The sequence below is a fragment of the Antennarius striatus genome, chromosome 18 (genome assembly GCF_040054535.1).
Source record: "Antennarius striatus isolate MH-2024 chromosome 18, ASM4005453v1, whole genome shotgun sequence".
NCBI lineage: Eukaryota > Metazoa > Chordata > Actinopteri > Lophiiformes > Antennariidae > Antennarius > Antennarius striatus.
This window is the reverse complement of record NC_090793.1, coordinates 10,010,873-10,023,521: the sequence shown is the minus strand read 5'-3', so window position 1 is coordinate 10,023,521 and position 12,649 is coordinate 10,010,873. Positions and strand designations below refer to the sequence as shown.

General features: G+C 38.6%; 1 protein-coding gene across 1 annotated transcript in view; it reads left to right on the top strand.

Moving 5' to 3' along the window:
- insra (insulin receptor a) overlaps window positions 1-10,040 on the top strand; it is a 52,532-nt gene extending 42,492 nt beyond the window's left edge. The window contains exons 12-21 of the mRNA XM_068340066.1: window positions 524-663; window positions 2,512-2,671; window positions 3,915-4,014; window positions 4,092-4,159; window positions 4,338-4,567; window positions 4,681-4,791; window positions 5,436-5,595; window positions 6,657-6,786; window positions 7,241-7,375; window positions 7,938-10,040. Coding sequence (XP_068196167.1) covers window positions 524-663; window positions 2,512-2,671; window positions 3,915-4,014; window positions 4,092-4,159; window positions 4,338-4,567; window positions 4,681-4,791; window positions 5,436-5,595; window positions 6,657-6,786; window positions 7,241-7,375; window positions 7,938-8,295 — 1,592 coding nt within the window. The 3' untranslated portion in view covers window positions 8,296-10,040. The remainder of the gene's footprint in view (window positions 1-523; window positions 664-2,511; window positions 2,672-3,914; window positions 4,015-4,091; window positions 4,160-4,337; window positions 4,568-4,680; window positions 4,792-5,435; window positions 5,596-6,656; window positions 6,787-7,240; window positions 7,376-7,937) is intronic.
- The last annotated feature ends 2,609 nt before the right edge of the window (window positions 10,041-12,649 follow it).

Sequence of the window (12,649 nt, the reverse complement as noted above, 5' to 3'; positions counted from 1 at the left end):
GTTGCAGACACTCCATATAACCAGAAACACAGCTTTGATAGAAATATTGTTTATTTGATTGAACAAAATTATTGCAGAATTTTGTGACTGAGATTATATATTTTTATGTGAGCCTTTGTTTTTGTGTTTTTGTTAAGTTCATATGCCTACTTCCTGTCCCAAATAATACTGACATTGGGGTAAAGAGTCATAAAGTGTCATAACTATTTCTACAACTAGCTGTTGAAATGAACCACGGTCACAAATATGTGCTTATAAATACGGAATAAAAATTGATGTAGCATTTTTGAGTCACAGTACAGTATGTCTACTGAAAAAAAGGGCAAAGCTCTGGTGTGTTGACTTTTTGCAGCCTTCTCCCCATCTGCAATCCTATTTCAACAGTAATCCAATAGTCAACCTATACAGCAAATGATCAGTTTCACTGGACGTTGATCAATGTGGTCAAGCTTTTATTTTCACACAGAGGATGGTGTGAGGTAACACTGTTTTGATAGAAATTAATCTGATTTTATCTTCCCAGACAAAGCCGATGACATTGTGGGTCCCATCAGATATGAGGTGACAGAAAGTACAGTGCACATCACATGGCAGGAGCCTGTTGCCCCTAATGGTATGATCATTCTGTATGAAGTCAATTACAAGAGGCTGGGAGACAGTGAGGTAAGAGAATACACAACAGACACATACACCTGCTGTTAGTTTTGTATTAGTGTTTTTATGTTTCTATAAGTTTATTCATTGTAAACATATACATAACATATACATAAACATATACATTAGTTGCGAAATATGTTTGGCATCTTGAATGCCTTCCAAAGTAATTTATGTAGTACTCATTATCATATACAACTCAGAGGGTCACAATACATGACAGACAAATCTAGACTACAGCAATACTGTGCTGCATCATTAAACACTGACTGAAACCTGCAAACCAGAGATATAGGCATAGAGACCAGTATGTACAATACAAAAATCAATGTGACAAAGTGGTATATATGAGGTGAAAGCAGGCAACAAGAGACAATCACAGTAGTCAGACGGAGGACAGTGATACGTATGTATGCTGCAGTATATGTCTTCATGCAGTTGCACTGATTTGTTTGCTGGCTAGGCACAATTTTCAAATAATGAATACAAGTAATAAATAATACAAGTAAATCTTATTGACAAGATTTAAAATTTGAAGAAATGATGCACAGAGCATAAAAGCTGTGACTGTACTTGCTCTGCTTGCTACCATATCAAATCTTACTTACTGTATATTCCCCATTCTCTTTAATACTAATGCTTCAAGCTACAAATGAAAAAAGGTTTTTGCACAATGAGAATTTTAAATCAAATCATGCAGCACAGAAAACATTAGACAATGTTCAATATATGACATGTTTTTTGGTTTTTGAGTTAATGGTCTCGCGAATGTCAGTCGGTTGATCAGCTTAAGAGATAATGTATTTTAGGGTCACATGATGTTTTAGTTGCTATAGAGACAGTTCTGTAAATCAGCTGGTTGCTATTGAATGTGAAAAAAATAACATCACATGCAGAGTTCATTTTACCTCAAGAAAGTAGTGCATCCCTGGGAGGTGCTTCAAGAAAAATATTGGGCATCCCAACTTGACGTTTATGCATGCCAAAAGTAATAACAATATATGGTAAAAACCGTATGCAAGGATTGTTTTCCCAATAGTACAATATAAAAACTAAACAGTTAATTTTAATGATTTTATTAATAACAATGTCATAACTGTTTAAATAAAAAGAAGAAAAAGAGTAAAGTTATCTTATTATATATGTTTTATCAAAATGTTGAACCTGGTAGTCATTTAAAAAACAATTTTAGAAATAAAGATATAATGCAGGTTTTTTTTCACTTTTGCTTTCCACTCAATCGTATTCTTTGCCTTTAATTCATTTACTATATTCTCCGGGCGGCATGGTGACGCAGTGGTTAGCGCTGTCACCTCACAACACGGCAGATCCGGGTTCGACCCTTGCTCTGTACTCCTGGAAGGTATAACTAACTCCTTGCTCTCACCGCAGTGTGTAAAACGAGCAGAGGCCGTGTTATCTTTTGGCAGAATTTAATAAGACAGAATAACTCAGGTGAGTCTTGTGACGAGAAACTCCAGCGGGTTTCTCACGCAAGATTAAAACATAATAGCGATTTCCGAACTCAATATTTAAGTGTAGAAATGGAAATATTGTGGAATATTTTTGTTGAATGGAAGTGCATTTAAAGCTTGCATCCAAGGGACACACGCTGTTAGATGATCATGGGTCCTTGTCAAAAAATACGTAAAAGATGCAAGAATGCACGTAAACGAGAACACTGCATACATGTGTGCCTACCTTTTTAAAGATGTGCAGCAGTTTGGACAGTGGAATTTATGTTATCGTATGAGTTTGTAACTTGTTTGGAACTGGGAAATTATACCATAGTTGTTATATGGTGTGGTTTCTTCCTGTCTTTGTGCACTGGCTGACCTTCAGTGTTGTTCTTCACAGGAGCTGCACTACTGCGTGTCGAGGAACATGTACAAAGTGACTCGTGGCTGCAAGCTGAAAGTAATGCATCCTGGGAACTACACAGTGAGGATAAGGGCCACGTCACTGGCTGGAAACGGTTCCTGGACCGAGCCCACGTACTTCAGCGTCCAGGATCCAAGTAGGTCTCCATCTACTGTAAACTTTGTCTATCTACTAACTAGAGTGTGCCTTCTTAATTTCCATTCAGGGATCAAATCAGTATATAAAATTTTTAAGAAATGTAATTAAAAAATCTGTGTCCCAAATCAAACTGGATTCGTCACTTCATGCTAGTTATTGTGGTGCATTGTTTAATCCATGTAGAAAAATATCTAAAACATAAATCAGATACATCTAAAATGATTTTTTACACTCAACAGGAACAGATGTGATCCATATGGAGGTTTGTCAGACAGCAGCACTGAATCTTTTGCAAGGAAATTTTCAATAGAAACGTGATATAATTTTGTACAGTTTTAACACATTTTGCAGAATAATTTCCATCGATACTACACTAAAACATGAAATGTACACATGTCCACAGAACTGGCATAAAATAATCTATTGTAGGTATGAAACAGTGTGACTTCAGTGAGGAACATGGTTAATAGTCTTCATACGCTAAATAACTATGATAAATAATAAAAAGTAAACAGATGTAAAACAATGGAAACATTATGTTTATGACCACACACAATTATATTTTTAATGAATTAAATAAATAATAGTTTCTTCTTCCTCTTCTTCCACTTCTTTTTCATATCCTGATGTAAGCAGCCGCTATCCACAATGTATAAATCAGAATATTAACATTTTTTTAAATTTAATTTTAATATACTGTTTTGATCCCCGAAGGGAAATTAAGAATGCACACTCTAGCTAATGATTCAAACACATGCACATATATATATTAGTGTGTACAGGCCCCTGTAGCACACACACACACACACAAGGGGGCCTGTAGGCATGCAAGGGAGGTAGAGTGGCAGGCAGCTCCATCTTGGTGCGCCTCAAAGGAGCAATTTGTAAAGGGGACGGCACCTTGCTCAAGGGTGCCTCGGCAGTGCTCCAGAGGTGAGCTGACGCCTCCCACTGTCAGCTCACCTCCGGGTATTTTTTGGGCGAGAGCGAGAATCGAACCACCGATCTTGAAATCATAGGACGGCCCGCTCTACCGCCTGCTTTACCACTGAGCCACTGCCGCCCCGATAATATCATAACATGATAATGATGACACCCCCATTTCCCAATGACACCCCATACCACCAAGTCCTCATAAACATCACATATGATGTATGCTGTTCGGCAGTTTAGGGAGATTTCATTACAGCTTGTTTTTGTTCTTCAACTGAGCTCACTGTCCGTGTAAATGTGTTCAACAGGTGACCCTCTCTACATTTTCAAGATTGTCATTGGACCAATTATCTGCTTTGTCCTACTGCTGTGTGTGTCCACCATAGGATTCATCATGTTCAAGAAGAAGTATACAATTATCATGTTTATTTACTTCATATGTCAGATTCTGTTTGTGCTGTCATTAAATACTTTTTTTTTCCTAGTCAAACCCAAGGGCCCAGTGGTCCAATATACGCTTCTTCAAACCCAGAGTATCTCAGTGCTAATGATGGTGAGTGAACTGTCTAAATTTAAACAGATTGCTTTCAGAATTTTAAAGTTAAATTCACCGTTGGAAAAAGAAATAGGAGAGGTCTGACAACTGATGAACTTTCCAATGACATATTCCTGTTTCTAAACCTGCATTCATCAGCTGTATATGTAACATGTTCCTGGAAATGTTTCTTCAGTGTACGAGGAGGATGAATGGGAGGTGGCCAGAGAAAAGATAAACATTCTGAGGGAACTGGGACAGGGCTCCTTCGGCATGGTCTATGAGGGCATCGCCAAGGACATTGTCAAGGGTGAGGGGGAGATCCGTGTAGCAGTGAAGACAGTGAACGAGTCAGCAAGTCTCAGAGAGAGAATCGAGTTCCTCAACGAGGCCTCAGTCATGAAGGCCTTCAGCTGCTACCATGTGGTAAGAAGAGACAACATCTTAAACAATTTGCAGATTCTTGTTCTTCTTCCGAAGAACAGATCTGAGCTGTTACTACGACAGACATAATCTAAGCCCCCGGTCTTGTCTGTCAGGTGCGTCTGCTGGGCGTCGTGTCTAAAGGCCAGCCCACCCTGGTGGTGATGGAGCTGATGACCCACGGAGACCTGAAGAGCTACCTACGCTGTCTGCGACCTGATGCTGAAGTATTGAAATTATAATTCTGATCACTCAGTCATGATGGAATATGAAATCGGATCTGATCTGTTTTAGTTTGAACTTTGATACTTCTTCTTCTTAACTTCCTCTTTTCACTTTTGCATTTTATGTTTGTTAATGGTGCCCTCATAAATAGAATAGAGTATGCTGCCATCTGTTTCTTTTGTGGTTTTTTGTGGTTTTTGGGTGGGGGTGTTGTAAATTTTAGAACATACTTTCATTATACCAGTAGTATCATTTCTTCTTTTATTAATATATTTTCAAAACTGTGATGGTTTAGATGGCCCTTGTGGGGAATTAAAATAAAGGCCAAAACAAACTGATAGCAAGATTCTCTACTGACCAAAAAACAGATCTACTTCTACACTTTATCTTTGTTGATCTTGATTGGTGCTATGAATACATTTAACTTAAAATGACAACTTATGATCCTCTGAAGTAGGAACATATACAGATTTCATTTAAAGTGGAATAAGTGGGTATAATACCTAAATTTTTCATAATAGACAATTTATTTTTGTTAAAAGTTTCCAAGTTTCAAATCTAAATAAATCTAGGTCTTACCATTTGAAATTATGTAAATCTCTGTGTTGAGAAGTTAGGCATTCACATTCTTTCTTTTGCCACACAGAACAACCCTGGGCGTCCACCGCCTACTCTCAAGGAGATGATCCAAATGGCTGCTGAGATTGCGGATGGCATGGCTTACCTAAATGCCAAGAAGTTTGTCCACAGAGATCTGGCTGCCAGGAACTGCATGGTAGCTCATGATCTCACTGTCAAAATAGGAGGTAAGTTTAGCACAATAGTGTTGGATGTGGCTGTCATGTGCAGCAGCTGATTACTGCTTGGTAGTGTTTTATTTGTATTTTTCATATCACATGGCATGGCTCTATTACAATGGGGCCTAAATGTCCTCTGTTCGGCCTTTGTTGTCAAATTCGTATTTAAAACAAAATCCGACCATTTGTGTGCCACCACCAAATGCCCATATTTGGACAAACAATATCTGGACATTGCTGGACAGTATGAAATGTGACGAATGCTTTGTGAGCCCTGGAGGTGTGCATTTTATAATACAGTTGTACCTTGAGATACGAGTTTAATTCATGCATGTCTGAGCTTGTAAGTCAAAATGCTTGTTAACTCAAAACAATTTTTCCCAATTTAAAATAACTAAAATAATTTGAAGCCATTCCAGCCTTTTAAAAAAGCCCCAAACCCCCTAGTTTATGACAAAAAAACAACAACATTCTTTATCGACCAATAGACATGCATACTTCACCTGTGCATAATTGATTATATATGTTACGTGAACAATGATAAAATGTGAAAAGAGGCGAAGAGTCACAAGAACACGCAAGCTACATCATTACTCTGCGGACAACAGGTGGGAAAGAACAAAATGCGCTCTCAGCTGATGTATCCATCCAAAAACACGTGGTCAAGAATGACATCCGTTCTCAAATGATTTTCTATCCATCTGCCAACCAGCAGTGGTGTCCTGAAGCACAACTCAAAACTCAGATGGTCGCTCAGATGTTGAACAAAAATATCGACTGAACAATGGCTCGTAACTCAAAAAACCTGAATGTCTGGTCTCTGTATGTCAAGGTACTACTGTAATTTGCTTCATTTAGTTTATTAGAACATTTTTAGAAACACTTTAACTCAGGCCATCTTTATGTCATTGTGCTATACTGTAGGTTAGTCGATCCACATCAGCATTAGTTCTACAGACACTGCAGCATCTTGCTTGGACAGTAATTTTATGATTACTTTCATTTACAAGCTAAATTGGAGGTTCATTTGTACATTAGTGCAGCTGATGAAAATGCTCTTTTCCTCTCAGACTTTGGTATGACCAGAGACATCTATGAGACAGACTACTACAGGAAAGGAGGGAAGGGCTTGCTGCCCGTCAGGTGGATGGCACCAGAGTCACTGAAGGATGGAGTCTTCACTGCACATTCAGACTGCTGGTCAGTGAAACTTCCGATTTTGGCTTTGTGCATGGGGTTAGCATTGTATATATCATTAAAAAATGTTGTGTGGCAGTAGGTGTCAAACAGTGTAAAAGGGAGCATGAAGTGAGTTTGGACCTGCTCTGAATTTAAACTTTGAGGATCAGGGTTTGTGGAGGATAAAACGTAATCCTTTTTCATACAGCGTATTCAAAGATTCAACAATAACAATGTTGATTAAAGTTAACTTGGTATGGCAGGTCACTTAATGAAATCAAATTTTCAACTTATATGTATACTGTATACACACACACACACACACACACGTATTTAAATACAATTTTGAGCAGTTAATTTGTTTTCCTCTCATGTTGTTGACCGGCTTCTTCTGTCCTCAGTCTACCTGCTCTCTGTTCTGTCTGATGGCTAATTGGCCTGTTGTCATTTTCTTTGTGTTGTTGGTGTTTATCAGGTCATTTGGGGTTGTGCTGTGGGAGATCAGCACACTGGCCGAGCAGCCGTACCAGGGCCTGTCCAATGAGCAGGTCCTTAAATTTGTTATGGATGGATGTTACCTGGACCGGCCAGACAACTGTGCTGATAGACTGTAAGTCCTAGAATAGCCAGAGTTAATGTGCACCGAGATGTTTAATACTATTTATACTGCAACAATTTAGTTAAGTCAGACAAGGTGAGTCAAATGACAACATTTTCCTTTGAGTCTTTGACAGCCTGAATCAGACCAGCAAAAATGAAACTGATAATTACATCAACAGAAAATATTTAGGCAACTACTTTTTCTCATTTGATTAATAATTTAATTTACTTTCAGTAAAAAAACAATACTTTTACTTTGGAGTATTTGTTGTTTTGCTTTATTTTTTATTTTTTTTAACAAATAGAACTGACAAGGCATTTGTTCTAGGATGTGTGTAATGTGCGTTTACACATTTATTTAAAAATTGTAAAAAAAAAAAAACAGAAAAAAATTAGTTGTAGTTTAAGTTAATTATAGATAAATTGTTACATTATGTACCACAACCACAGAAGACAGGCAGCGGTTTGCATTGAGTAAATAAGATTAAAAAAGAAATAAGTGACACCCAAACAATGAGTCATAAATCTGTATAATTTAACTGTGACCTCATTCTTCTTCTTTCCTCACCCAGCCACAACCTGATGCAGATGTGTTGGCAATATAATCCCAAGATCCGGCCCACCTTCCAGGAGATCATTGAAATGCTACGTGAGGACTTGCATCAGACCTTTCAGGAGGTTTCCTTCTTTTACAGTGAGGAAAATAAGCCTCCGGAAAGCGAAGACTTGGACCTGGACATAGAAAACATGGAGAGCATCCCTCTGGACCCCTCGTCTTACTCCCAGAGGGAAAAGTGTTTGGACAGAGATGAGGGCTCCTCTGTGGGCTTGAGGGGCAGTTACGAGGAGCACCACATCCCATTCACACACATGAATGGAGGAAAGACCAACGGACGAATACTAGCCCTACCACGGTCCAGCCCCTCTTAATGTAATGCACACATCTCTTGTAAATGTGTCAGCGCTATAGATTTAACTGTATTTTTGTTTTTGCTCTCATTTTATACAGATCACAATTTTACCAAACTCTTCAGTGCTCAACAGAACATATTTCAGGACCTTATTTTTCACCTCAGATGCCACAAATACACATTACAGCAGGTCCACACACAGGTTCCAGAGGACAGTTTTGTACTTAAGGATTATCCAGTGCCTCTCTTGTTCATGATTATATTTTATGTACTGTATATAATTTGACATGTTTTTGTTCAACTGGGTAGATAATGGCTTCAACTGTGAAAGAAATTCATGACAAACAAATAGGCTGCTAAACCCATTGTCCTTTCCTATGTCCAGACTGGTCTTTTTCTCCCTATGCAACAAAAGCTTGCCATTTCATTTTTTTTTTAATTGCTCTTCTATTTTGTCTTAGGCCTACATCAGTCATCACAAAACTGTCCAGGTCTCTGGACACAAGTAAGTGACAGGATTTAGGAACTAAAATGAACTCTGTTTTACTGGAGAAGCTGGTCAAAGTGGCTTACCTCCTCACAATGCAGTATTCCAAAACCACACACAGAAAGAACACAGGACTTCTACAGGATTTATTATTGAAATTTATTCACATGTTTTTTCCTGTTTTCTTTCTTGAGTTTTCACATTTACAGCTGAAGGATATTAAAACAGTTTTGGTAGACGACGAGCTCCACAGATTGACCAATAGCTGCTTCTTTGGATATTTTTGTGGGTATAAAAGGTATGTGTGTTTGTGTGTGTGTGTGTGTGTGTGTGTGTGTGTGTGTGTGTGTGTGTGTGTGTGTGTGTGTGTGTGTGTGTGTGTGTGTGTGTGTATATATGTGTGTGTGTGTGTGTCTGTCTGTCTGTCTGTCTGTCTGTCTGTCTGTCTGTCTGTCTGTCTGTCTGTCTGTCTGTCTGTCTGTGTATATGTGTAGAGAGAATATATATGTATGTATGTATATATGTATGTGTGAATATATATATATATAAAGAGAGAAAGAATACGTTTTGATGTTTTTGTATATAGTCAATACTGTATCTTATTATTCATGAGATTTTTCTGGTCATAGTAAAAATATTTACATTAGTCTCTTTTGTTAATTTGTTGTAATCCAGAAAATCATACTAATTTGCTTTTCTTGGTCTCCTGATCAACCAATAATACATGTTCCTTTTCACGTGAAAGAGGCGTGCACAGTTAGCCATGTTTCTATGTGATTCCCCTGAAAAACAGCGTTTGACATTCTCAGCTTCAAATGTCTGCCCATCATATCAAGATCAAATAAAATATTGCTGTTAATAGTTCTGCAAAGTGCATTCACAATGAGGCCGTGGTGGTCATTCTGTTCTTTTTCCTTCTGTGAATTCATGTTCTTCCAGACAGTAGCAGTTTCATCAGTTAATCTTGAGTTTATATCTTGTAATACTGTGTGTGTTTGAAGACAGTTATGATTTCAATATGAAAGCAGGTGACCAATAGGTGACCAATAAGCAGGTGGCAAAAATAGTTACAAGGTAAGATTGGTATTTGCTGAAACTATTGATTTTCTTTTTACAGAACCACACATACATACTATTAACTAAAATATGGTAATACCAGAATTGCATCTCACTAAAAAGTTTTGTTCATTCCATAATATGCATACAGGAGAGAGAAAGCAATTTTGGATTCCTAAATTTTAGGAGGTATGTCGAGTGGGAGGATAAAATATCTTCAAACATCTTTTGTGTATAATCAGCCTGTCTTCAAGGTGTGGTATTTGTTCATGAGCCAAAATTTAATTTTAATTAAAATTTGTTCTATTTTATTCATTATTTTTAAAATACCCGCTTCAAGTCTCAATACATTCTGCTGCAAGCGATAAAATATGAACAATTTTTTTGAGCAACTGTCCTAATATATAAATAATAGTAATGACTTACATCTTGGGGACATAACATTTAAATGTAAGAAATGCTATGAATTAATGACTAAATATAGATAATTTTATATTCTCTAGCTGTAATGACATACAGTATTCTATCTTACAAGTCTTCTACTTCACCTGTACTGTCTGACCACCTGGTCAAACCTGTTCTTCGTTTTCTTGCTGGATTACAAACCATCTTTGAAACTCCATACTGCCACCTACTGTATGAGTGTGAAGCAGCTGAAAACTATTTGAATTCCTACTATCGGGTTTGTTTAGAGGCACAGATTAAATATAGCTGACAATTTTAACTACTCCCGAGATGTTTCCCGTCCCCAAACAAAAGAAGTTTTCAAACTGGACATTTTGAATGTCAGGTTCTTTTAGTGAGACTGTTACATTCAGTGCCGGATGACTTTGTTGCTGTTCAAGCTCCTGTCAAAGCTGGAATTCTGAAGATGTTTTTTGGTGTATTGTTTCCCACTACAGTACTGAACAAAAACTTAATGTAATTGAAGTGTGATACTTTATAACAGGTGTTTCAAGACACACTATTTTTAAAGATTATAAACTGGACTGGGCGGCACGGTGGCGCAGTGGATAGTGCTGTCGCTGCACAAGGCGGTTCCGGGTTCGAGTCCCACTCTGTGCGGAGTTTGCATGTTCTCCCCGTGTCTGCATGGGTTCTCTCCGGGTTCTCCGGCTTCATCCCACCTCCAAAAAGTATGCGCTTCAGGAATGAGGGTGTGTGTGTGTAGTTGTCTACACGCTGGCATCCTGCCTGGATTTTCCCGTGTCACGCCCTATGCCAGCTGGGATAGGCTCCAGCTCCACTGACCCACTACAGCAGATACAGCGGAAGAAAATGAATGAATATATATAAACTGTATTTTAACAGAATATAGTCATTTTTAGACTATAATTGTCTGCGCAAAATGTGAGGTTTGCATTGGCAAGTGTCTCTTCAAACCAGGCTTATGGACCTTGTTTTACCTATACAATGCAATCCAATAAAAGACCAAGGCAGCTGCTGAGCACAGAAGTTGGGCAAGTAATGCAGAGACACCCACACGTGCAGACACATGTGTCATATGGACTTTAGTTACCAATATTACACTGAATTTATCTTATTTCTGTCTAATTTTCTATATTTTTTTAGCTTGAGCTTTTACTCAGGTGACTTACAATAAGTGGGTTTCAAATATTTTTGAGATGTTTTTCATAAAACATATTGAATGAAGTCTCCACATTTTATCCTTTCAATCCTCCACAGAAAGTGTACTCACAAAAACAGCACCCTCAGCAAAATATTTTTAAAAATCGCATTTGAGAATTCATGTTTGGGAAAAAAAAGCTTTTTTTTTAATTCAAATCTCACCTCATTTTGAAGAGGTTCAAACATAACTGAGAATATTAAGACATCACTTGGGATAGCCAAACAGATTTCATGCCCCCTTCTTGGCACACCCCTGTAAGGCATCATTTCTAATGTTAGCTCCCTGCAATTTAATCTCATCCATCAGCCTCTTAATTTATTGTTTATTGACATTTGTCAAATAAAAGTTGTCCGTTTTTTAAAAAATTCAAGCATTTGAACCACAATTCTTCCACTGTCCCCCGTTGGAAGCGGGGTAGACTCCAGGCCAGTGCACCATGGAGCCACACAGACAACCACTTATACACTCATTCTTACGGTCAATTTGGGACCGGTCAATTAACCTGAGGCGCATGATTTTGGAGGTGGGAGAAAGCCGAAGAACCCGGAGGGGAGGGAACCGACGCAGACACGGGGAAAGCTTGCAAACTCCGCACGGGGCGGGACGCGAACACAGCACCGATTTGCTGTGCGGCGACAGCGCTACCCACTTCGCCAACGTGCCGCCCTGCTGATAAACAATGAAACCAAAACCGCACTTGCTGCGCTGCAGTCACTTCCGCAATCGTTGCATTGTGGGGAATGTCGTTTTGGTGCGCGCAAAACACCAGCGGTCCGATGTGGCCTATGGGCCGGTTCTAATAGTAATTAAAAATCCTCCGGCGGGCCATAAATGATTCGCCTTGACTTTGACATATGTAGTCTAGACTAATATGCCTCAGAGGCGATGAAAATGCAATAAGAGTAATATTCTCTATAAAATAGTGTCTGTATTGCCTGGTTACCGACTCAAAACAATTACAGATTTCACACCAAATGTGCTGAAGTGATCTTTTTTTCTCAGGAAAAGTTATTTAAGCTTTTAGCTGCTCAAGTCTCTCGGGTTTACAGGAGAACATGCAGTGCCATCCTAGCAGGACTCACAGATGCGCTTCACCAGAATACGAGAGGAGGAGCGCTCACCAGAGGAGGCTGGGATTTCTGTGAGAGCGACTCCCTTCAGCCCGGCGCATTTTTTTTTTATTCGTGCACTTGTTCCTCC